The sequence below is a fragment of the Syngnathus floridae genome, chromosome 7 (assembly GCF_059516105.1).
Source record: "Syngnathus floridae isolate MCC-2025c chromosome 7, RoL_Sflo_1.0, whole genome shotgun sequence".
Classification (NCBI taxonomy): Eukaryota; Metazoa; Chordata; class Actinopteri; order Syngnathiformes; family Syngnathidae; genus Syngnathus; species Syngnathus floridae.
Window position 1 is genome coordinate 17435001 of NC_142419.1, and position 26030 is coordinate 17461030.

Consider the following 26030-nt stretch of genomic DNA (forward strand, 5'->3'; position numbering starts at 1 on the left):
TTTGTACATTTTAGAGACACACATTCGCGAGATAGCGGCAGTACTTATGTGTATTTGTTAGGTTGTTTTGGGCAGAACAAACCGCAAAAGACGGGTCACATTGACCCAGCTGTCTAATTGGGGCGCCTATCATTTGTAATGTAATTAAAAATTTAAATGATTAAAATTGTTAAAAATTATCGCATACAGTTGAATAGAGCATCAGACAGGTTGAGGCAAATGTCTAGCATGTGGTTTAGACGTCTATCATGCAAATGAGTTTGTTTTGTACTTTTAACACACATGCACACTGGCGAGATAACGGCAGTACTTCTTTATTTCTTAGGTTGTTTTGGGCAAAACAACGAAAGGTGCATCGCATTGACCCAGCATCAGACAGGTTGAGGCAAAAATGCTGCTACTCTGTGGCACTTGGAATTCATGTAGCCTTTCTGATCTGGTCAATTTCATAAGGATGCCGGTATGAAAAAGAACACCCTGGCCTTTACTTCACTCTGAACTGGGTGGTACCACCCAGTACATGTGCTGAGGCTGGCCGTGTAGTTACGCAACTCTGCTTTGATTTGAAAGCTAAGGTCCTGGAAGTTACACGCTATGTTTATAAATTCAATTGACTATAGCAGCAACCTGGACTGGACAGCAGCAGCCTTCTTTGTAGTCAGACACCCAATGGGGACGGCAAGCCCTGCAACAAAACATGCAAGAAGTTTCACATTCAAGCAATGCACCATCGAATGATGACTGACACCAAAGTTGACTTTATTTACAAGACCACCAACAGGAAGCAAACACACCACTGTTGATTTTATTCACAAGAATGCCCACATGATGCATGACGATTCAAAACAAACCAAAAAATGGCTCTGACTAGATTCAAATAACAGCTTTTACTCTTACAGAAAAATGTACCAACATTCTGCAAGATTCTGATTTCGGTGGCCATTTTAAAGCAGGGTTGCCAAAGATGACTTACTGATCGCAACAGAAACCGTTTGTACACTTGTCGTTTGCATCTATCGGTGTCTGGCTACTTGGCTTTTGTCAACAATTTAGAATGCATGCAGCTTTTCTTTGTGTAGTTAAAAAAATAAATAAAAAGCCTGAAACTGCATATTTAAGTCAATTTTGTTTCAGTTTAACTTTACAATTGTCTTGTCATTGAGAATGTCTCAAATGATTCCAGTTTGTATGCACGATAGACTGCCGATGCCAATGTTTAAAATGGACCACTTGAATTCAGTTCACATTTTAATTGCAGTTCATTGGTACACATACACAATTACAGTACAAACAGTTAATTTCATGATTAAAAAAAAAACAGTAAAACAACAATATTGCAAAATGACGCGGCGCTGAGAGAGAAAGAAAGAGGCATCATGCAGATAGCCAGTGTGCTCACCCAGTGAAAAAGTGGTTTAGGAAAGAAAGGACAAAAGAAAAAATGCAGTCATACTCTCCTTAAATGCTGGCTGGGCGCTTTGCCCTCGCCGCATCCGCACCCGTCCGTCTCGTGTCGGCCGCTCATCACGGGCGAAGGTTGGCTCCCCCCCCGGCCGGTATTCGACGTTTGGACTCATCCTCCGCCTCGTGCCACTGCAAAAAGAAAAATGGCACTCTGCTGCATGCGGTTCACTTCTGTGGACGTACTCATTACCTGTATTAAAGCTTGCTCCTATTTTAAGCTCCCTTTATTAATAGCGTATGCACACATGAATGTTTTTGTTTTCTTTTTATGTCTGTTCCTATATGAAGAATTCAATGCTTATAATTTCTTTGTTGTAAAGTGCTTTGAGCTGCATTTCTTGTATGAAAGGTGCTCTACAAATAAAGTTTTTTATTATTACCCTCTGGTCCCGCGGTCCTGTCCAGTCCCCCTCTGTGCAGGCACTCGTCCGATCCAGTGCCCCAGCAATCCTGAAAGGCAGACATATTGTGTTGGTTTTGGCAAGGGGAAAAATTCCACTAGCCCCCCCCCCCCCCCCCCCAACCTTGACTAAGGTAAGTTTCAATCAGGTAACTAGCGGCACGCACGGGCTGGCGCATGTCTCATACGGCCCTCCCGCATTAGAGCGATCCGGGTTATGAAATGTTTAACCCCTTTAAAAAAAGGGAGGGAGGGAGGGAGAGAGCGAGAGGAGATGAGAAGAGGCTTTGGTGCGCACTTAAGCGCAACCGGCCAGTTCCCCCTGAGTAGAGCTGGCTTGGCCCCGAGTGGAAAAAAAAGAGGAAAACGTGACGTCACGGAGAGCGTCACGGAGAATCTCCTCGTCCTCGACACCGTCGACGACACTGGGACCCAGTCTGGCAGACATTATACCCTGGTATTCCACAAAGGGCAAGGTATAGCCACGTTCCATCCTGAGTGCACCAGGCCATGCAGGTACTGCCGGGCACATTGGAGAAAGAGAGCGAGAGAGAGAGGGGGGGGGGGGTTGGGAGAGAGGCAGGGGCTGTCTACTTTGCCAATTCGTATCTAGAGGGTCACAGCAACCCAAATGCCCGTGCGTGCTACAAGTTACCCTATTCAAACAGACAGGGGTAGGGAAAGCACAAAAGAAAAAACTAAGTCATACTCCCCCGGAACGCTGGCTGCATCTGCACCCATCAGTCTAGTGTGGGCCGCTCGTCACGGGCCAAGGTCCGGGTCTGCTCCGGCCGGTGTTGGACTCGTCTTTCGCCTCGCACAAGTGCAAAAAGACAAACGGCACTCAGTTGCATGCGGTTCACTTCTGTCAACATACTCATTACCTGCCCCCTCCCTGGTCTTGTGGGTGCAGCCCAGTCCCTCTCGGTGCAGGCTGGCGCTCGCCCCATCCGCTGCCAGCTGAAAGGCAGAAAAATAAGGAAATCAAATTAAACCCACTACGCTTGCAGATTGGATTGCCATGTCACCGCCTCTGGCCAGCCTTGGCCAGTCGTGCATCAGGCTCCTCTTCAACACTTGGCGACTGCTTTCTTTGGGTGATTCCTTCCTTTGCAACCCGCTCACCAATCGCGGGTCTGGGTGCCTCCATCCACCGGCTTTTTGTTTCATACATCGTCTCTTCCACCTTGCAAGACAAGCACAAAAGTCTCGCTGCGCCGTCGCTTGCGCTTGCCGTCGCTTGCGCGGTCGCTTGCGCTTGCCGTCGCTGCGCGGTCGCTTGCGCTTGCCGTCGCTGCGCGGTCGCTTGCGCTTGCCGTCGCTGCGCGGTCGCTTGCCGTCGCTGCGCGGTCGCTTGCGCTTGCCGTCGCTGCGCGGTCGCTTGCGCTTGCCGTCGCTGCGCGGTCGCTTGCGCTTGCCGTCGCTGCGCGGTCGCTTGCGCTTGCCGTCGCTGCGCGGTCGCTTGCGCTTGCCGTCGCTGCGCGTTTGGCACTCAATGAGGGCTGCACAACATTTTGGAAAATCAATGATTATGGCAGTATTGGGCCAGACCACTGCATTGAGGCAAGTTGTGGACAATTCTTGGACGGAGGTTAACTATTTGATCGCAATGAGATCAGTTAGATTAGTTAACTAACTTACATCAATGACTTATCGTCTTAACTCATTACAAATAGTTAGGCAAGAAAACATGTTTCATTTGAGACATGAAAAAAATTTTTTTGCTGTCTTAAAGTGCATGTCAATAACCTAGACCACCATATGGCAGTTTTCCAATACACGTGCAGCCCTACACACACGTCACCATTGGTGTCCAAATGGCAGCCTCGGGCCAACTTGATCAACACACCACACGAATGAACACAACACTGCTTTGTAGCGCTAAATATCAATGGCAACATTTCGTGATTGATTTAATGAATTTGTGTCAAAGAATTCTCAATTTGTTTCAGTATGCAGCCCTCAAACAGACATTTGGACACCGCTGGTGTGAATTAGAAAAAAAAAAATCCATTTCACATGTTGAAGCTACGCAGGTCGACGCCTCCAGGGAAGCGGGTCTCCCTCACAACTCTGCTACTTCAGAGTGATGCCACAGTGGTCCGTCCATCTCTGATCAAATGCTGTCGCGTCCCGGTCGCCATCTGCAGAAACAGAAACAAAAGTTAGACACTCAAAGAGCACCCCAAGTTGTAGGTCACTTGCTTACTTGATCACAGCGGCTAGCCACTCTTGGTTACCGTCGCCGGGTCGGGCCGGGTCGGATCGGGCCGTGCGCTCCCCCCCTTTTGCGTCCGGCCTGCAAAAGGCAGAACATGCAATGAGTTGGGCGCTACTCGCATCATTATGTCTTCCTCGTGGACGAGCTCGCCCAAACGCCGCCTCCTACACCTAGAGAACAAAGGACACACAGCTTAGATCAAGCACGACAGTGGTAGGTTAGGAAAAGACAAAATCTGACTGTCTCGCTCCAACACCTAGGGGAGAACAAAGAACGCAAGTCCCACAGTGGTAGGTTAGGGTTAGATTAAGTACAACAGTGGTAGGTGAGAAAAGGACAAAATGTCACAAGTCATGTTGCAAAATTGGACATTAGGAACCGGCTCGCTCCAACGCCGCCCCCTCCACTGACGGGGGAGAACAAAGAACGCAGCAAGTACGACAGTGGCAGGTTACAAAAAGACACAAAATGGTACAAGTCATATGGCAAAATTGGACATTTGGCTCCACGTCAAAGTTTCGTTTGGTGTCCTCCCCCATGTGAGCCGTCAATGGCAACCAAGCGCAAGACAACGCTGGATCCAGACAAGCCAAAAGCACAGCACACCTCTTAAGCAAGACCAACCATCAGAGCCCCAAACACTGTCCAGCCCTGCAACCTTTCCGTCGTGCACCCATAACCAAAGGCAACCACACTGCCCCCTCCTGGGCACATGATCGGCACCCATAACCAAAGGCAACCACACTGCCCCTTCTGGGCACATGATCCGCACACGACGACTTTTGCAGCGCATTGCTTGATTCTTGACTTGATATGGCATTGTTCCTTTGGATATGGCATTGCTCCTTTGGATAGGCCATGGCTCCTTTGGATAGGCCATGGCTCCTTTGGATAGGCCATGGCTCCTTTGGATAGGCCATTGCGCCTTTGGATAGGCCATTGCGCCTTTGGATAGGCCATCGCGCCTTTGGATAGGCCATCGCGCCTTTGGATAGGCCATCGCGCCTTTGGATAGGCCATGGCTCCTTTGGATAGGCCATGGCTCCTTTGGATAGGCCATGGCTCCTTTGGATAGGCCATTGCGCCTTTGGATAGGCCATTGCGCCTTTGGATAGGCCATGGCGCCTTTGGATAGGCCATCGCGCCTTTGGATAGGCCATCGCGCCTTTGGATAGGCCATGGCGCCTTTGGATAGGCCATGGCGCCTTTGGATAGGCCATGGCTCCTTTGGATAGGCCATGACTCCTTTGGATAGGCCATGGCTCCTTTGGATAGGCCATGGCTCCTTTGGATAGGCCATCGCTCCTTTGGATAGGCCATCGCTCCTTTGGATAGGCCATTGCGCCTTTGGATAGGCCATTGTGCCTTTTCATATGGAATTATCCCATTCGGCTCCTCTTGCAGCCTACAAAAACACAGACAGCCATTAATTGTGTGCTGGGAAGCTAAAACTCGACAACCATTGTGTGTTGGGAAGCTGAAACTTGACAAAAACAGGTTTTCACCTGATTTAGGACTCCTCTTCCTCAGTGTCCTCAGCATCACTGAAAGGGCTCCTCAAGAGCCTCCTGCTTGCTTTGTATAGAAGGATGCTGGCTGGGCGGCCTTATTTAGTGCTACAAAAGACAAGCAAATGATTGCAACAAAAATAGACATTGAGTCGAGTGCCAATGGCATGATTTTTTACCAACAATTATACATACTAGGAGTTTTACATTTGAAAAAAATATTATATTGTAGTAAGTTATGATAATTGATCAAAATTATAGTTCATATTTGAATTTGATACATTCTAAGTAGAGTTTTACGTTTGAAAAAATATATAATCATCACATTGTAGTAAATTATGATAATTATTCAGGATTATAATTCATATTTTAATTTCATCATTCATCAACTCCCCTCACATTGAACAGAGGATCCAGGTTGGCGGCGTCCAAGACGGGAGAAAATAACCCGGGCAAATGTTTGTTGCGTAACGGAACGAGAGCGGGCGGGCGCCATCTTTGAATGGATTTGGTCCGATTTGGACACGACGTAACATATACGTTGCATTCACCAGCAGTTTGCACGACACGGAAATGGCACACGCATCATATAAAATAATTTAAAAAATGGTTAAGTTGACTAGAGTCAAACTAACATTTCCTATAGTCAGACAAACACGCGCTTATCGGCGGCGTCATTTACGAACAGTCTACACAGACGAATGAAAAAAATGCTGGCCAGCATGAAAAAAAAACCGCGAAAGACATTTAAAATACCACCAAAACGCGCAACGACGCGACGCAAAGTGGGTTGTGGCGTGCCGTGTCGTGCCGTGCCGAAACCTCAAGCACTCCCTAGACAGCGAAAATCCTGCAAGAAATAATAAATGGCATCGTAAGAAACGGCAAACATTTGCTCACGGGCTAAATGGCCTGCGGCCTACAATTTACCTCCAGGCCCACCGTCGCGGTGGACGTGACGTTGCCGAGTCACGACAGTACGACAATCCTGCGACAAACAAAATAAAATAAAATAAAAAAGGCTTGTGAGAAAAGGCAATAAATCGTGCCAATCGTGCAATAAACACGGCGTCCGTCGTGAAAAACGGCAGGAGACGACAAACATTTGCTAGCATGCTCGCTTACCTGAGAAACTGTCCGCGGCCGCCGCCACGCGCTCGGTGGCACCTGCATATGATAACTCCCCTTGAGCGAGCACACCTGTCTTCAATTTGCCTAAAGCCCTGACGTCACATCCGTCGATTCAAATCTTCTTCTCCTCCAAGGGCGCTCGGCACACTGACGCCATCAGGTGGTCGCCTGTCATGGTGACTGCCGTGGAAAGGGTTGCTTCGGACTATCCGTTGAAACTTTGAACACCGAGCATGTTTGGATGGAGGATACCCTATGAATATAACCAAATCTCCGTTTGTTTCCGAGCAGGCTCTGGTCGAGTGGTTAACACCATTGCCTTCAATCAAATGAAAATATTTGTATCGATAGTTCATCCTAAAATGAATTGTTCTTGCAAAAATCCTGCGGCCGTTGCAGTGCTCCCGTGTTCGGTTGTTAAGAAACACCACACCGTTGCACAGAGACAATTCTTGAGTCATATCAAATAAATGATTTTCAAACGGGTCCAAACAAGTTTTTCCGTCATGGCTACAAAGATCTTTAGATCTTTTCGTTCACTGAAAACATCGTTCACTCACGAGCCAACACTACACTGCATTAGTGATGTGCATTCCAGTTCTTTTAGGTGACCGAATCTTTATAATCAGTTCACTCAAAAGATTCGTTCAAACAAATCGTTTAACGAATCCCCCCCACACACACACACACAACGATACGGCTTTTTTTTTTTTTTTTTTTTTAATAACATCCAGTGGAAATAACCCATACACATCAAACAATACAACTACCCCAAAATTATTATACATGATAATAATTGGCTCGGGTAATTAACACATTTCTTTCTATAATACACTGATTTGTTGGCAACTGTGATTCCCTCGTTAAGTGCACCTGCGTGAAAAGTTTTAGCTCTTGCAGAACGTGAAAGGAGCTAAAACTTTTCACGCAGGTGTGTTTAACGAGGGTCACTTGGAAAACATATTGGAACGCGGTCCCGAGGACTAGAGCTTGACACCTGTGACCTTTGACCATGATATTTCCCTCATAAAGTGCCCTGTTATTAGGTACACTTGAAAATGGCGGTGTACCTGATGGAGTATCCAAGTGACATCACAGATAAAACAGCCAATCAGGAAGTGGCCTGTTATTAGGTACACTTCACGGACACTTCAACAGGTACACTACACAATGTAAAACAAATAAATGAATAAATAAAGTGCAGCGAACGATTAAATTTTTTTTAATTTAATTATTTTTTACACAGAAACCCTTGCTATGTATGGTAAAAAAAAAAAGCCATGGTCATTTTTCTTTCAAAAAAGCCTTACATGGTTGTTTAAAAAAAAAAAAAAAGCCTTACTGTACATGGTCATTTTTCTTACCAAAAAAAAGCCTTACCGTAGATGGTAATTCCTTTTACAAAAAAATCTTACAATACATTATCATGAGCACTCATACACACACAGAACAAAAGTGGAGTTTTCAAACATTTTATTCTAGCTGCTAAAACATACATTTGTTGTATTTACACCAGCGTTGATCTTTCTTCCAACAATAAAAGAAAGCAGAAGTGAGATGAGTTGTAGTTCATGTTTCCTGCATGCCTTTTTAAGGTGTTCTTCACTTGTTTTCCATGAGATGCGGCTCAGACAGTTTTTGCATGCGCAGCTCCTCGATCAACTTTTCTGTACACACTTTGAAGAGCGGCTCAGGCTCCTGGCGGACACACAAGCACATTCCATCAAACGCATGTCCACTAACTAAAATGTTCACTTTGAAAATGTCACAGTGTTTACCTTGTGCTCCAGCTGCCTCTGCTTCTCCACAGCTTCTTCAAGAGTCAGACCCATCCACTCGGCCTCCTCCTCTGGTATCTCAAACTGCTGCTTAGCATGGCGACAAAACAGGAATATATATCATTTCTTGGACTTTCACTTTTGTGCAGCCAGAGCTCTTACCTTATATTTGTTGTACACCTTTTCTCTGGTTATTGGGTCATCTGGATACAACTGAGTGTCTTTGCGAGCCAGCCTCAGTAACATGGCCCTTTTCAGGTCCATGCCCAGTTTAGAGTTCAGATCTTCCTTGGGCGTCTAACAAAAACAGCAGACAAACGCTGAAATCATGCTGTCCACTAGGGGGAGCTAACGGCCTTCAAAAGGAGTTCAGATCTTCAGCTTACTTTGAGGATGTACAAATCAAATCCAAAGGCAGCGTCAATGAGGTCCAGGGTGCGCGGTGTGACCGTGATGGTGAATTTGTGGTCCAAAATCTCGCTGTAAAGTTCTCTCTTCAAAAGCTGCGGCTTCCACATTTTCCGCAGACGAGTGGACATCTAGGCAGAGGATGGAGTTAATTCGATTTAAAAGAAATAAAATACATTCAAAACATCCTGGCACACACTCACTTTATCATTGTGGGCATATTTGAAGCCCGTTATCCAGCCCTCACCCCCCCATAGGCCCTTCTGCGACTCGGGAGGGTAGTAGATGGGGATTGGGTTGTCTTGCACTCGTTCTTTCTGCCCTGTCTTGGGGTTGCGTCGGTACTGGACTCCCAGGGGCTTCCAGTGGACCGGTGTGGGCTCCTTCGGCTCCAGAGACTTCAGGTAATGCTTGGGAAGCCGGGCATAGATGCCCTGTTTCAGTTTGAGGGCGTCCCAGATTTTAGGAGGGTACTTATGCAGAGGCATAGTGGCTCTTAAAGACATAAGGAGAGAGAGTTCATAGTTACACTTACAGTTTAAGTTTCACTAGGTTACATCTAATCTTTAAGTGACGTTATTTTTAAACAATTAGGACACTGTGAGCAGGACATTTAAAATCATTATATAATGCGATTGTTCTTTATGTAAATTTGAGCACAGTTTCAGAAATATTGTTACAGTTTAATGTTACAAATGGAATTTGTAAAATGTAATGAAAATCATGCAAGGAGTTTGAACATGCAGGATTACACACTTCACGTAACTGGCATGTTAAACGTACCGCTGGGCGACAAGATTACTGATAAACTCATTAATCAAACACTATTTTATATGGTCAAGGAAACTATTAAGCATGAGTCTTACCAAGCGAAATCATAAAAATGTTAAATCCACAGAGACAAACGTGAAGCATGCAAGGACATCGTCGGGCCTTGTCTTATTTCCGCATTGCTCGACCACATGACACTAACAAGGATTATAATTGGCTGAAGGAAATATTGATGTCGCTGGTGATTGGCTAACATTTAAAAGGTTTATCATTGGGGATAAAGTTGTAGTTCCGTGAAAACCGGACGCAACACTGAAATAAACTACAACCTTTCGCAAAAATAAATTAAATGACGCTTGTCAACTCAGTTTATTTGTAAAAGTAAGTATTTTTGAACACAATAAATCAAAAGTGGCACAGATATTGTTTTGTATTATATGCATGTTACCTTCTATGTAAACATCCTCATTACATTTAATAACTTGCAATACAAAATGTCCCCTTGGGTTGCATGTAGAACGAATTATAGCGCCATTAAATATGTGCTGGAGAGTGACGATCCCTGCTGAGTGTTCCGTGCCATGAATAACAATATGTATACCCCGTTGAGATGTGCAGAAATTATTGTCATTTACAGTTGAATGTGAATCTTGAATAAAAACAAGATCTCATTTGAATTGTTTTGCAAAAAGCTGATTTTTTTTGGTCACTCACACCGTCATATGTACGAATCGAACTCACGGTGTCGGCACACAAAACAGGCAAATGCAGTTACACCATCAGCGACTCCCCGCAGAACTGCAATACCAACGACAACCGTTAGCAAAAATAAATTAAATGCCGCTTGTCAACTGTTGATTAAAGTATTTTTGCAAAGAGTAAATCGAAAGTGGCAGAGATATTGCCTTGTTTTGTATTATATGCATAAACGTTACCTTCTGTATAAACATCCTCATTACATTTAATAACTTGTAATACAAAATGTCCCCTTGGGTCACACGCAGAACGAATTAAAGCTTCATTAAATGTGTTCTGGAGAGTGACGACCCCTGCTGAGTGTTCCGTGCCATGAATAAGCCCATTGAGATTTCCAGGAATTATTGTCATTTATATTTAACTTGTACTCTTGTATAAAAAACAAGGTCTGATTTGAATAGTTTTGCAAAAAGAAATATAGCCGTACGTTTCAAAGTATTACGTAAACCCATAGCATTAAGAGATAGAAAGAAAAGAGTAGACAGAGTGAAGAAAGTAAAGAAGTAATCAAGTAAGTAAAACAAAGACATTCAGTGTCGAGATCATCACCACCGTAACAAAAAATGATTAACCGGACACAGAACTGAATGACCAAAATACCAAAAATAAATTAAACGACGTTTGTCAAGTCTGTTTATTTGTAAAAGTATTTTTGCACAAAATATATCGAAGGTGTCATAACTTTAAGACTTTTCTGGTACAAAAACCCTAAACAGACACTAGTAAGAACCAAGCAACTTGCCCTGAATATGAACACACAACTAAAAACTAAATAAACTTCAGGTATCATGAAGAATACAAAACTATTATCATCCCGAGGCCGGTTAACTTTATTTCCAAATTCATTGGTAAAACTAAAATGAAATGAACTTCTCACTGTCGTAAAGGAAAGGAGTTCAGCATCACAATCAAAAGGTGCATAGTAGAATAGAACTATCATTGATGCATAAACTCATAAAGTCTGCTCAAATAGAAGGTGAGAACTTCATGGATTGTTGCTCATCTCCCAAAACATTCAGAATTCTCAATAGACTCTTTGGCAACCGACTGAGCAAGCAACAGGTTTCTCTCCAGCGTGGGCTCCTGTGTGCCTGATTAAGCTTACCCTGAGAGACTGTTTGGCCGAACTGAGCATTAAAAAGGGTTCTCGCCAGTGTGGATTCTTGTATGCCTGTTTAAGTTTTCCTTTATGGAGAATTCTTGGCCACAAACTGAGCATGAAAAAGGTTTCTCTTCAGTGTGGATTCTTGTATGCAAATTTAAATGTCCCCTCTGAGAGAACTTTTGGCCACAAACTGAGCATGAAAAAGGTTTCTCACCAGTGTGGATTCTTGTGTGCTTATTTAAATTGCCCCTCTGAGAAAATTTTTGGCCACAAACTGAGCATGAAAAAGGTTTCTCGCCAGTGTGGATTCTTGTATGACTTTTTAAATGTCCCCTCTGAGAGAACTTTTGGCCACAAACTGAGCATGAAAAAGGTTTCTCACCAGTGTGGATTCTTGTATGATTGTTTAAGTTTCCCTTTATAGAGAATTTTTGGCCACAAACTGAGCATGAAAAAGGTTTCTCGCCAGTGTGGACTCTTGTGTGCGTATTTAAATGCCCCCCCGTGAGGAATTTTTGTCCACAAACTGAGCATGAAAAAGGTTTCTCGCCAGTGTGGGTTAATGTATGCAAATTTAAACTTCCCCTATGAGCGAACTTTTGGCCACAAACTGAGCATGAAAAAGGTTTCTCACCAGTGTGGATTCTTGTATGATTGTTTAAGTTTCTCTTTATAGAGAATTTTTGGCCACAAACTGAGCATGAAAAAGGTTTCTCGCCAGTGTGGATTCTTGTATGCAAATTTAAACTTCCCCTCTGAGAGAATTTTTGGCCACAAACTGAGCATGAAAAAGGTTTCTCGCCAGTGTGGGTTCTTGTATGCAAATTTAAATGTGGCCTCTGGGAGAACTTTTGGCCACAAACTGAGCATGAAAAAGGTTTTTCGCCAGTGTGGACTCTTGTGTGCGCATTTAAATGCCCCCCCGTGAGGAATTTTTGGCCACAAACTGAGCATGAAAAAGGTTTCTCGCCAGTGTGGATTCTTGTGTGCACTGTTAAAGTTTCCCTCCGAGAGAATTTTTTAGCACAAACTGAGCATGAAAAAGGTTTCTCGCCAGTGTGGATTCTTGTATGACTGTTTAAGTTTCCCTTTGTAGAGAATTTTTGGCCACAAACTGAGCATGAAAAAGGTTTCTCGCCAGTGTGGATTCTTGTATGACTGTTTAAGTTTCCCTTTGTAGAGAATTTTTGGCCACAAACTGAGCATGAAAAAGGTTTCTCACCAGTGTGGATTCTTGTATAACTTTTTAAAGATCCACTCTGAGAGAATTTTTGGACACAATCTGAACAGGAAAGGTTTTTCTTTCTTGTGTGCATTCTCATGTGTTGTTTCAAATTACTGCTATGAGCAAAAAAAATTCCACAGTGAGAACATTGCCTGTGTTTGTTTTGAGAGTCGTCATCATCATCATCAGGAACATGTGACAACACGTCATCACTATCTGATGGTGGAGCTGCTTGTGATCCCCCACAGTGGTCTCCATCACCTTCTCTGGTCATATGTGGACTTGAGCTGCAGCTTGGAGGCTCCGCCCCTTTGCTCACCTCATCTAAACTCTTCACAGGAACACCAGTCAATGGCATCTCGCAGGTATCGTCCTCCTCCTTTTTGATGTCGCAGGAGTCCTCTCCGTCCTCTTTCTGACAAGGCCGCTCCGGCTCTTCCTCCTCTCTTACAGTGCAAAGAAACTTCTGCTCCATTTGTTCATTGAAGTGGTGGACCTCTTTGCCCACATCTTCCTCTTTCATGCGAGTGCGGTCTGGCTCCTCCTGCTTAGGACGAATAGCTTCACTGATGTCTGCAAAACAGGACAAACCCATATTAACAAGGAAAGTTACAGTTGAAGACAAACTGGCAAAATCTATGCAGGGACTTTTTCAATCAGCATATCACACATGATTTTGATGGAATTCTACTCAAAATAAACACTGGAAGAGGATTCATAATAGAAACTAGACGTGTACTAACCTGCTCTGCGCAACACAACATAAGGGTGCAGCCAAAGATGTTCCAGTCGTCGACAACTGCGCTCCTTTTCCTTCACGTTCTTTGCTGTGGTCCTTGCAGACATTTTGCCACTGCAATCACAACACTTGTTCAACGATGTTTGGCTAACAAAAGTGTCTTTTGGACAGCGGCCAGCGAGCCATTTGTTGAAGTAATTGAAATATAGGTTATCCCGTCTTTACGCAATAGTATTTTGTGTTGTGCTCGATAGTTTGGCAAGAAAATAAACTTAGCAAAAGACCGGCTAGTCGCTCGCATTGTTCTATGTACCTAGGAATTCCTAACAAAATGAAAATAGCAGGCGCAAATCATGGTCAGGTTAGACAAACTTATATCATTTTTCATGATCATATATGTGTAAATCTTCTTATTTCATATAGAATAGATCTTTGTCATGGTCACACGTACAACGACATTTATATGAACATGACTGCTCAATACAGCACACAGAGCTGTACAGATAGATACCAAATGGTCAGGTGACCATACCGAGTAGTCAGAGATTTGCCTTATAAGGACATCCTTTTGCTTTCCCGCCTTTTCCGGACAGTACAAAACCTTCTTACCTGGAAGGTGGGGGTTGTTGTTTCGTCTGCTGGATTGCCACGTGTACTGACCGCCATTAAACAACCCAAGATCTTGCCAATAAAGATAACTCCACATCTTTCTTTTTCTTTCTCAACGACAGAAATCTCAAACAACACGCAATAGGCGTCAACTTCGACATGTTTTGTTTACAACGTGAACTTAAAGCGACCCAATACACGAAACCACATTTCATATAGATCGGACCTGTTTTAGCAAACGGGATTACGCGTTATCATCTGGTAGAGTGCATGATTCAAGAATTTTATTGGCCATGTTTGAGCGTGCCAAATTTGACTTCAGTACGAAGGCATTGAGATTTAAAATGGGGAGCATGCCTGCCTGCAACCATCACTGCTCATTCTCGACTTTGAGTATTTTCACACTACAGTATTAATCTTGGTCCAGGCAAGAACCAGCATGTGATGATGGCTCATTTGAGATCCGATATTCGTGGTGGATAACCAAGCTAAATAGCATAAAGTTAGCACTGTGCTAGCTACCACGCTAATGAAAGCGACCCGCACTTCTGTACAGCAACCAAGCAGTACTACAAATAACGTTGCATATGATAACTTAGGTCCATCGACGCAACTTACCTCTTTCGTCGTTGCGGTTGTCGCGTAGCTAATGTGACTGATCCACCACATATGTTGCGTGTTTATCGGATGCAGCCGAATGGAAGGCGACACGCTTCTGTTTGAGGATTTAAAGCACGCGCGGTTTTGTTGTAGTCGCTTTACTTCCTGTTACGTCATGATGACGTCATTTGAGTGAGGTCCAGGACGCCCTCTAGCGGAAGACACTGGGACGTTTTTATGTTGTTGACCAGCAAAGATGGAGGCGAATTACACTCACGTAATTGCCTGTGCTTTGCAAATATATAGGCGGTTGCGTTCCCCTGTCACTGTTGCTAGTTAGCTGTAAACATTAAAACCACCAGCAGTACTAAGGGATTAAAACAACAATGCTTCGAAAGTAATTCCACATCTTCACCCGCAAGGTGGAATCGAACCACTGTGCCGCTAGGTAGCTACAGGTTTGAAGCCTGCACCCCAAACCACCAAGGGTCCTCCGGGCATTTCACGGTGTTGCACATAACGCAAATACCTATTATTCAATCTTGGTGACGGTTTCCTGATATTGTTATCGGGTATTGTCATCCAGCGTCATATTTTAGTTTATGAATAGTAATAAATACGAAATATTTTTCTATACGGACTGATAGTTTGTAACTAGCGCAGCACAATTCTTTCAAAACGATGCTAAAACGAACAACATCAGGTATGCAAAGTTTATGCAAAATAGCTACGTATTGATTGGCTGTGCTGGAGAGAAAAGGCGGAGACAGAAGCCGTCATAACAGGTAACCTTGTACGAATTTCTGTTTGCCCATGTGAGAGATGTAGAAATAAAATCCATCCATCCATCTTCTTCCGGGGTCGGGTCGCGGGGGTAGCAGCTTTAGGAGGGACTCCCAGACTTCCCTCTCCCCAGCCACTTCATCCAGCTCATCCCGGGGGATCCCAAGGCGTTCCCAGGCCAGCTGAGAGACATAGTCTCTCCAGCGCATCCTGGGTCGTCTCCGGGGTTTCCTACCGGTGGGACATGCCCGGAACACCTCCCCAGGGAGGCGTCCAGGAGGCATCCTGATAAGATGCCCGAGCCACCTCATCTGGCTCCTCTCAACGTGGAGTAGCGACTCTACTCCAAGTCTCTCCCGGATGATCGAGCGTCTCACCCTATCTCTAAGGGAGAGCCCGGACATCCTGCGGCGAAAACTCATTTCGGCCGCTTGTATCCGGGGTCTCGTTCTTTCGGTCATGACCCATAGCTCGTGACCATAGGTGAGGGTAGGAGCGTAAATCGACCGGTAAATTGAGAGCTTTGCCATTTGGCTCAGCTCTCTCTTCACCACAACGGACCGGTACAGGGTCCGCATTACTGCCGACGCTGCACCGATCCGCCTGTCGATCTCGCGTTCCATCCTCCCCTCACTCGTGAACAAGACTCCAAGATACTTGAACTCCTCCACTTGGGGCAGGATCTCATCTCCGATCCGGAGAGGGCATAGAAATAAAATATCTGTGAAATATTTGTTTATTATCATAGAACTAAGACATTAAAATGTGTTTAAAATAAAAACAATAAAAAATAAAAGAAGAGAATTAGTACATTCACCCAGCAATTTTGAATACGTCAGTGAAAGTGACTTTTAGTATAATAAAATCAAGTAAGTAAAACAAAGATAGTCAGTGTCGAGATCATCACCACCATAAAAGAAATGATTAACCGGACGCAGAACTGAATGACCAAAATAGCAAAAATAAATTAAATGACATTTGTCAAGTCTGTTTATTTGTAAAAGTATTTTTGCACAAAATAAATCGAAGGTGGCATAACTTTAAGACTTTTCTGGTACAAAAACCCTAAACAGACACGAGTAAGAACCAAGCAACTTGCCCGGAATATGAACACACAACTAAAAACAAAATAAACTTCAAGTATCATGAAAAATACAAAACTATTATCATCCCGAGGCCGGTTAACTTTATTTTCAAATTCATTGGTAAAACTAAAATGAAATGAACTTCTCACTGTCGTAAAGGAAAGGAGTTCAGCATCACAATCAAAAGGTGCATAGTAGAATAGAACTATCATTGATGCATAAACTCATAAAGTCTGCTCAAATAGAAGGTGAGAACTTCATGGATTGTTGCTCATCTCCCAAAACATTCAGAATTCTCAATAGAATCTTTGGCAACCGACTGAGCAAGCAACAGGTTTCTCTCCAGCGTGGGCTCCTGTGTGCCTGATTAAGCTTACCCTGAGAGACTGTTTGGCCGAACTGAGCATTAAAAAGGGTTCTCGCCAGTGTGGATTCTTGTATGTGAATTTAAGTGATGCTTATGACTGAATTTTTGGCCACAAACTGAGCATGAAAAAGGTTTCTCGCCAGTGTGGATTCTTGTATGACTGTTTAAGTTTCCCTTTATAGAGAATTTTTGGCCACAAACTGAGCATGAAAAAGGTTTCTCGCCAGTGTGGATTCTTGTGTGCACATTTAAATGTTCCCTCCGAAAGAATTTTTGGGCACAAACTGAGCATGAAAAAGGTTTCTCACCAGTGTGGATTCTTGTATGATTGTTTAAGCATCTCTTCTCAGAGAATTTTTGGCCACAAACTGAGCATGAAAAAGGTTTCTCGCCAGTGTGTGTTAATGTATGCAAATTTAATTGTTCCCTCCGAGAGAACTTTTGGCCACAAACTGAGCATGAAAAAGGTTTCTCGCCAGTGTGGATTCTTGTATGACTTTTTAAATGTCCCGTCTGAGAGAACTTTTGGCCACAAACTGAGCATGAAAAAGGTTTCTCGCCAGTGTGGATTCTTGTGTGCATATTTAAACTTCCCCTCTGGCAGAACTTTTGTCCACAAACTGAGCATGAAAAAGGTTTCTCGCCAGTGTGGATTCTTGTATGATTGTTTAACTTTCCCTTTATAGAGAATTTTTGGCCACAAACTGAGCATGAAAAAGGTTTCTCGCCAGTGTGGATTCTTGTATGACTTTTTAAACTTCCCCTCTGAGAGAACTTTTGGCCACAAACTGAGCATGAAAAAGGTTTCTCGCCAGTGTGGATTCTTGTGTGCTTATTTAAATGCCCCCCCGTGAGGAATCTTTGGGCACAAACTGAGCATGAAAAAGGTTTCTCGCCAGTGTGGATTCTTAAATGACTGTTTAAGTTTCCCTTTTTATGGAATGTTTTGCCACAAACTGAGCATGAAAAAGGTTTTTCGCCAGTGTGGACTCTTGTGTGGATTGTTAAATTCCCCCCCGTGAGGAATTTTTGGCCACAAACTGAGCATGAAAAAGGTTTCTCGCCAGTGTGGATTCTTGTATGACTTTTTAAATGTCCCGTCTGAGAGAACTTTTGGCCACAAACTGAGCATGAAAAAGGTTTCTCACCAGTGTGGATTCTTATGTGCCGTTTTAAACTTACCCTATGAGAGAATTTTTGGCCACAAACTGAGCATGAAAAAGGTTTCTCACCAGTGTGGATTCTTATGTGCCGTTTTAAACTTACCCTATGAGAGAATTTTTGGCCACAAACTGAGCATGAAAAAGGTTTCTCACCAGTGTGGATTCTTGTATGACTTTTTAAATATTCCTGGTCAGAGAATTTTTGGCCACAAACTGAGCATGAAAAAGGTTTCTCGCCAGTGTGGATTCTTGTGTGCACATTTAAATGTTCCCTCCGAAAGAATTTTTGGGCACAAACTGAGCATGAAAAAGGTTTCTCACCAGTGTGGATTCTTGTGTGCATATTTAAACTTCCCCTATGGGAGAATTTTTGGCCACAAACTGAGCATGAAAAAGGTTTCTCGCCAGTATGGGTTAATGTATGCAAATTTAAACTTCCCCTATGGGCGAACTTTTGGCCACAAACTGAGCATGAAAAAGGTTTCTCACCAGTGTGGATTCTTGTATGCAAATTTAAATGTACCCTCTGAGAGAATTTTTGGCCACAAACTGAGCATGAAAAAGGTTTCTCGCCAGTGTGGATTCTTGTGTGCACTGTTAAAGTTTCCCTCCGAGAGAATTTTTGAGCACAAACTGAGCATGAAAAAGGTTTCTCACCAGTGTGGATTCTTGTATGACTTTTTAAAGATCCACTCTGAGAGAATTTTTGGACACAATCTGAACAGGAAAAGTTTTTCTTTCTTGTGTGCATTCTCATGTGTTGTTTCAAATTACTGCTATGAGCAAAAAAAATTCCACAGTGAGAACATTGCCTGTGTTTGTTTTGAGAGTCGTCATCATCATCATCAGGAACATGTGACAACACGTCATCACTATCTGATGGTGGAGCTGCTTGTGATCCCCCACAGTGGTCTCCATCACCTTCTCTGGTCATATGTGGACTTGAGCTGCAGCTTGGAGGCTCCGCCCCTTTGCTCACCTCATCTAAACTCTTCACAGGAACACCAGTCAATGGCATCTCGCAGGTATCGTCCTCCTCCTTTTTGATGTCGCAGGAGTCCTCTCCGTCCTCTTTCTGACAAGGCCGCTCCGGCTCTTCCTCCTCTCTTACAGTGCAAAGAAACTTCTGCTCCATTTGTTCATTGAAGTGGTGGACCTCTTTGCGCACATCTTCCTCTTTCATGCGAGTGCGGTCTGGCTCCTCCTGCTTAGGACGAATAGCTTCACTGATGTCTGCAAAACAGGACAAACCCATATTAACAAGGAAAGTTACAGTTGAAGACAAACTGGCAAAATCTATGCAGGGACTTTTTCAATCAGCATATCACACATGATTTTGATGGAATTCTACTCAAAATAAACACTGGAAGAGGATTCATAATAGAAACTAGACGTGTACTAACCTGCTCTGCGCAACACAACATAAGGCTGCAGCCAAAGATGTTCCAGTCGTCGACAACTGCGCTCCTTTTCCTTCACGTTCTTTGCTGTGGTCCTTGCAGACATTTTGCCACTGCAATCACAACACTTGTTCAACGATGTTTGGCTAACAAAAGCGTCTTTTGGACAGCAGCTAGCGAGCTATTTGTTGAAATATCGGTTATCCCGTATTTACGCAATAGTATTTTGTGTCGTGCTCGATAGTTTGGCAAGAAAATAAACTTAGCAAAAGACCGGCTAGTCGTTCGCATTGTTCTGTGTACCTAGGAATTCCTAACAAAATGAAAATAGCAGGTGCAAATCATGGTCAGGTTAGACAAACTTATATCATTTTTCATGATCATATATGTGTAAATCTTCTTATTTCATATAGAATAGATCTTTGTCATGGTCACACGTACAACGACATTTATATGAACATGACTGCTCAATACAGCACACAGAGCTGTACAGATAGATACCAAATGGTCAGGTGACCATACCGAGTAGTCAGAGATTTGCCTTATAAGGACATCCTTTTGCTTTCCCGCCTTTTCCGGACAGTACAAAACCTTCTTACCTGGAAGGTGGGGGTTGCTGTTTCGTCTGCTGGATTGCCACGTGTACTGACCGCCATTAAACAACCCAAGATTTTGCCAATAAAGATAACTCCACATCTTTCTTTTTCTTTCTCAACGACAGAAATCTCAAACAACACGCAATAGGCGTCAACTTCGACTTGTTTTGTTTACAACGTGAACTTAAAGCGACCCAATACGCGAAACCACATTTCATGTAGATCAGACCTCTTTTTTTAGCAAACGTGATTACGCGTTATCATCTGGTAGAGTGCATGATTCAAGAATTTTATTGGCCATGTTTGAGCGTGCCAAATTTGACTTCAGTACGAAGGCATTGAGATTTAAAATCGGGAGCATGCCTGCCTGCAACCATCACTGCTCATTCTCGACTTTGAGTATTTTCACACTACAGTATTAATCTTGGTCTAGGCAAGAACCAGCATGTGATGATGGCTCATTTGAGATACGATATTCGTGGAGGATAATCAAGCTAAATAGCATAAAGTTAGCACTGTGCTAGCTACCACGCTAATGAAAGCGACTTGCACTTCTATACAGCAACCAAGCAGTACTACAAATAACGTTGCATATGATAACTTAGGTCCATCGACGCAACTTACCTCTTTCGTCGTTGCGGTTGTCGTGTAGCTAATGTGACTGATCCACCACATATGTTGCGTGTTTATCGGATGCAGCCGAATGGAAGGCGACACGCTTCTGTTTGAGGATTTAAAGCACGCGCGGTTTTGTTGTAGTCGCTTTACTTCCTGTTACGTCACGATGACGTCATTTGAGTGAGGTCCAGGCCGCCCTCTAGCGGAAGACACTGGGACGTTTTTATGTTATTGACCGGCAAAGATGGAAGCGAATTGCACTCACGTAATTGCCTGTGCTTGGCAAATATATAGGCGGTTGCGTTCCCCTGTCACTGTTGCTAGTTAGCTGTAAACATTAAAACCACCAGCAGTACTAAGGGATTAAAACAACAATCCCTGTATGGAGTTTGCATGTTCTCCCTTGGCCTGCGTGGGTTTTCTCCGGGCACTCCGGTTTCCTCCCACATGCCAAAAACATGCTTGGTAGGCCAATTGAAGACTCCAAATTGTCCCTAGGTGTGAGTGCGATTGGTTGTCTGTCTCTGTGTGCCCTGCGATTGGCTGGCGACCAGTTCAGGGTGTCCCCCGCCTACTGCCCGATGACGGCTGGGATAGGCTCCAGCACGCCCGCGACCCGCGTGGGGACTAAGCGGTTCAGAAAATGGATGGATGGATGCTTCTAAAGTAATTCCACATCTTCACCCGCAAGGTGGAATCGAACCACTCTGCCGTTAGGTAGCTACAGGTTTGAAGCCTGCACCCCGAACTACTAAGGGTCCTCCGGGCATTTCACGGTGTCTACGTATTGATTGGCTGTGCTGGATAGAAAAGGCGCAGACAGATGCCGTCATAACAGGTAACCTTGTACGAATTTCTGTTTGCCCATGTGAGAGATGTAGAAATAAAATATCTCTGAAATATTTGTTTATGTATTATAATAGAACTAAGACATTAAAATGTGTTTAAAATGAAACAATAAAAAATAAAAGAAGAAAATTAGTACATTCACCCAGCAATTTTGAATATGTCAGAGAAAGTGACTTTTAGTATAATAAAATCAAGTAAGTAAAACAAAGACATTCAGTGTAGAGATCATCACCACCATAAAAGAAATCATTAACCGGACGCAGAACTGAATTGCCAAAATAGCAAAAATAAATTAAACGACGTTTGTCAAGTCTGTTTATTTGTAAAAGTATTTTTGCACAGAATAAATCGAAGGTGGCATAACTTTAAGACTTTTCTGGTACAAAAACCCTAAACAGACACTAGTAAGAACCGAGCAACTTGCCCGGAATATGAACACACAACTAAAAACAAAATAAACTTCAAGTATCATGAAAAATACAAAACTATTATCATCTCGAGGCCGGTTAACTTTATTTTCAAATTCATTGGTAAAACTAAAATGAAATGAACTTCTCACTGTTGTAAAGGAAAGGAGTTCAGCATCACAATCAAAAGGTGCATAGTAGAATAGAACTATCATTGATGCATAAACTCAAAGTCTGCTCAAATAGAAGGTGAGAACTTCATGGATTGTTGCTCATCTCCCCAAACATTCAGAATTCTCAATAGACTCTTTGGCAACCGACTGAGCAAGCAACAGGTTTCTCTCCAGCGTGGGCTCCTGTGTGCCTGATTAAGCTTACCCTGACAGACTGTTTGGCCGAACTGAGCATTTAAAAGGTTTCTCGCCAGTGTGGATTCTTGTATGTGAATTTAAGTGATGCTTACGACTGAATTTCTGGCCACAAACTGAGCATGAAAAAGGTTTCTCACCAGTGTGGATTCTTGTATGATTGTTTAAGTTTCCCTTTATAGAGAATTTTTGGCCACAAACTGAGCATGAAAAAGGTTTCTCTCCAGTGTGGATTCTTGTGTGCAAATTTAAATTTGCCCTCTGAGAGAACTTTTGGCCACAAACTGAGCATGAAAAAGGTTTCTCTCCAGTGTGGATTCTTGTGTGCAAATTTAAATTTGCCCTCTGAGAGAACTTTTGGCCACAAACTGAGCATGAAAAAGGTTTCTCGCCAGTGTGGACTCTTGTGTGCGTATTTAACTGCCCCCCCGTTAGGAATTTTTGGCCACAAACTGAGCATGAAAAAGGTTTCTCACCAGTGTGGATTCTTGTGTGCGTATTTAAATGCCCCCTTGTGAGGAATTTTTGGCCACAAACTGAGCATGAAAAAGGTTTCTCGCCAGTGTGGGTTACTGTGTGTTTTTTTAAACTGACCCTATGAAAGAATCTTTGGCCACAAACTGAGCATGAAAAAGGTTTCTCGCCAGTGTGAGCTAATGCATGCAGATTAAAACCTCCCCTATGAGTGAACTTTTGGCCACAAACTGAGCATGAAAGAGGTGTCTCGCCAGTGTGGATTCTCGTGTGCATATTTAAATTTCCCCTATGGGAGAACTTTTGCCCACAAACTGAGCATGAAAAAGGTTTCTCACCAGTGTGGATTCTTGTGTGCATATTTAAATTTCCCCTATGGGAGAACTTTTGCCCACAAACTGAGCATGAAAAAGGTTTCTCACCAGTGTGGATTCTTGTATGATCGTTTAAGCGTCTCTTCTCATAGAATTTTTGGCCACAAACTGAGCATGAAAAAGGTTTCTCGCCAGTGTGGGTTAATGTATGCAAATTTAAATGTCCCTTCTGAGAGAACTTTTGGCCACAAACTGAGCATGAAAAAGGTTTCTCGCCAGTGTGGATTCTTGCGTGCACATTTAAATATCCCCTCTGAGAGAACTTTTGGCCACAAACTGAGCATGAAAAAGGTTTCTCACCAGTGTGGATTCTTGTGTGATTATTTAAATGATCCCTCCGAGAGAATTTTTGGGCACAAACTGGGCATGAAAAAGGTTTCTCGCCAGTGTGGATTCTTGTGTGCATATTTAAACTTTCCCTCCGAGTGAACTTTTGTCCACAAACTGAGCATGAAAAAGGTTTCTCACCAGTGTGGATTCTTGTATGTTTGTTTAAGTTTCCCTTTATAGAGAATTTTTGGCCACAAACCGAGCATGAAAAAGGTTTCTTGCCAGTGTGGATTTTTGCATGACTTTTTAAAGATCCACTCTGAGAGAATTTTTGGCCACAATCTGAACAGGAAAAGTTTTTCTTTCTGCTGTGCATTCTCATGTGTTGTTTCAAACTACTGCTATGAGCAAAAAAAATTCCACAGTGAGAACATTGCCTGTGTTTGTTTTGAGAGTCGTCGTCATCATCATCATCATCATCATCATCATCATCATCAGCAGCAGGAACATGTGACAACACGTCATCACTATCTGATGGTGGAGCTGCTTGTGATCCCCCACAGTGGTCTCCATCACCTTCTCTGGTCATATGTGGACTTGAGCTGCAGCTTGGAGGCTCCGCCCCTTTGCTCACCTCATCTAAACTCTTCACAGGAACACCAGTCAATGGCATCTCGCAGGTATCGTCCTCCTCCTTTTTGATGTCGCAGGAGTCCTCTCCGTCCTCTTTCTGACAAGGCCGCTCCGGCTCTTCCTCCTCTCTTACAGTGCAAAGAAACTTCTGCTCCATTTGTTCATTGAAGTGGTGGACCTCTTTGCCCACATCTTCCTCTTTCATGCGAGTGCGGTCTGGCTCCTCCTGCTTAGGACGAATAGCTTCACTGATGTCTGCAAAACAGGAGTAACCCATATTAACAATGAAGGTTACAGTTGAAGACAAACTGGCAAAATCTATGCAGGGACTTTTTCAATCAGCATATCACACATGATTTTGATGGAATTCTACTCAAAATAAACATTGGAAGAGGATTCAGAATAGAAACTAGACGTGTACTAACCTGCTCTGCGCAACACAACATAAGGCTGCAGCCAAAGATGTTCCAGTCGTCGACAACTGCGCTCCTTTTCCTTCACGTTCTTTGCTGTGGTCCTTGCAGACATTTCCCCACTGCAATCACAACGCTTGTTCAACGGTGTTTGGCTAACAAAAGCGTCTTTTGGACAGCGGCCAGCGAGCCATTTGTTGAAGTAATTGAAATATCGGTTATCCCGTATTTACGCAATAGTATTTTGTGTTGTGCTCGATAGTTTGGCAAGAAAATAAACTTAGCAAAAGACCGGCTAGTCGCTCGCATTGTTCTATGTACCTAGGAATTCCTAACAAAATGAAAATAGCAGGCGCAAATCATGGTCAGGTTAGACAAACATATCATTTTTCATGATCATATATGTGTAAATCTTCTTATTTCATATAGAATAGATCTTTGTCATGGTCACACGTACAACGACATTTATATGAACATGACTGCTCAATACAGCACACAGAGCTGTACAGATAGATACCAAATGGTCAGGTGACCATACCGAGTAGTCAGAGATTTGCCTTATAAGGACATCCTTTTGCTTTCCCGCCTTTTCCGGACAGTACAAAACCTTCTTACCTGGAAGGTGGGGGTTGCTGTTTCGTCTGCTGGATTGCCACGTGTACTGACCGCCATTAAACAACCCAAGATCTTGCCAATAAAGATAACTCCACATCTTTCTTTTTCTTTCTCAACGACGGACATATCAAACAACACGCAATAGGCGTCAACTTCGACTTGTTTTGTTTACAACGTGAACTTAAAGCGACCCAATACGCGAAACCACATTTCATGTAGATCGGACCTCTTTTTTTAGCAAACGTGATTACGCGTTATCATCTGGTAGAGTGCATGATTCAAGAATTTTATTGGCCATGTTTGGGCGTGCCAAATTTGACTTCAGTACGAAGGCATTGAGATTTAAAATCGGGAGCATGCCTGCCTGCAACCATCACTGCTCATTCTCGACTTTGAGTATTTTCACACTACAGTATTAATCTTGGTCTAGGCAAGAACCAGCATGTGATGATGGCTCATTTGAAATCCGATATTTGTGGAGGATAATCAAGCTAAATAGCATAAAGTTAGCACGATGCTAGCTACCACGCTAATGAAAGCGACCCGCACTTCTGTGCAGCAACCAAGCAGTACTACAAATAACGTTGCATATGATAACTTAGGTCTATCGTCGCAACTTACCTCTTTCGTCGTTGCGGTTGTCGTGTAGCTAATGTGACTGATCCACCACATATGTTGCGTGTTTATCGGATGCAGCCGAATGGAAGGCGACACGCTTCTGTTTGAGGATTTAAACCACGCGCGGTTTTGTTGTGGTCGCTTTACTTCCTGTTACGTCATGATGACGTCATTTGAGTGAGGTCCGGGACGCCCTCTAGCGGAAGACGTTGGGACGTTTTTATGTTGACCAGCAAAGTCGGAGGCGAATTATACTCACATAATTGCCTGTGCTTTGCAAAT

The 26030-nt window shown here is 43.4% G+C and overlaps 3 protein-coding genes, 2 non-coding genes and 1 pseudogene across 14 annotated transcripts; all 6 read right to left on the minus strand.

Annotated features, from left to right (window-relative positions):
- Positions 1-221: 221 nt before the first annotated feature.
- On the minus strand, positions 222-6881 carry LOC148395724 (uncharacterized). 8 transcript variants are annotated; one of them, XM_088381657.1, is made up of 10 exons: positions 6719-6881; positions 6524-6581; positions 6350-6443; positions 5591-5701; positions 4074-4163; positions 2893-4008; positions 2749-2817; positions 1845-1914; positions 1454-1593; positions 222-685 (listed from the first exon to the last, which is right to left on the minus strand). In XM_088381657.1, exons 6-10 carry the CDS (start codon positions 3032-3034, stop codon positions 615-617), a joined length of 492 nt encoding a protein of 163 aa, XP_088237783.1. In that variant the 5' UTR covers positions 3035-4008; positions 4074-4163; positions 5591-5701; positions 6350-6443; positions 6524-6581; positions 6719-6881; the 3' UTR covers positions 222-614. The 8 variants fall into 8 exon arrangements, 2 of the variants coding, with proteins under 2 accessions (XP_088237783.1, XP_088237784.1); XR_015859579.1 differs by having other exon boundaries at positions 2749-2824; positions 4074-5490; positions 5591-6443; XR_015859582.1 differs by lacking the exon at positions 222-685 and having other exon boundaries at positions 736-1593; positions 1845-2678; positions 2749-2824; positions 4074-5490; positions 5591-6443.
- Positions 6882-8180: 1299 nt separating this feature from the next.
- On the minus strand, positions 8181-9913 carry mrpl28 (mitochondrial ribosomal protein L28). Of its 2 annotated transcripts, none has more exons than XM_088380713.1 (6): positions 9777-9913; positions 9114-9405; positions 8889-9041; positions 8665-8799; positions 8503-8589; positions 8181-8422 (listed from the first exon to the last, which is right to left on the minus strand). In XM_088380713.1, exons 2-6 carry the CDS (start codon positions 9396-9398, stop codon positions 8327-8329), a joined length of 756 nt encoding a protein of 251 aa, XP_088236839.1. In that variant the 5' UTR covers positions 9399-9405; positions 9777-9913; the 3' UTR covers positions 8181-8326. The 2 variants fall into 2 exon arrangements, with proteins under 2 accessions (XP_088236839.1, XP_088236838.1); XM_088380712.1 differs by having other exon boundaries at positions 8503-8592.
- A 1144-nt stretch (positions 9914-11057) lies between these two features.
- Positions 11058-14940, minus strand: LOC148395726 (uncharacterized). Its single transcript, XM_088380711.1, has 3 exons — positions 14734-14940; positions 13511-13620; positions 11058-13340 (listed from the first exon to the last, which is right to left on the minus strand). Exons 2-3 carry the CDS (start codon positions 13611-13613, stop codon positions 11572-11574), a joined length of 1872 nt encoding a protein of 623 aa, XP_088236837.1. The 5' UTR covers positions 13614-13620; positions 14734-14940; the 3' UTR covers positions 11058-11571.
- Positions 14941-15127: 187 nt separating this feature from the next.
- Positions 15128-15214, minus strand: trnastop-uca (transfer RNA opal suppressor (anticodon UCA)). Its single transcript has one exon. It is a non-coding gene; the product is annotated as a tRNA-Sec (tRNA).
- Positions 15215-16475: 1261 nt separating this feature from the next.
- Positions 16476-25914, minus strand: LOC148395728 (uncharacterized; annotated as a pseudogene). Its single transcript, XR_015859415.1, has 4 exons — positions 25752-25914; positions 24528-24637; positions 22399-24357; positions 16476-18677 (listed from the first exon to the last, which is right to left on the minus strand). The product of XR_015859415.1 is annotated as an uncharacterized LOC148395728 (transcript).
- On the minus strand, positions 21409-21495 carry trnastop-uca (transfer RNA opal suppressor (anticodon UCA)). Its single transcript has one exon. It is a non-coding gene; the product is annotated as a tRNA-Sec (tRNA).
- Positions 25915-26030: the final 116 nt, after the last annotated feature.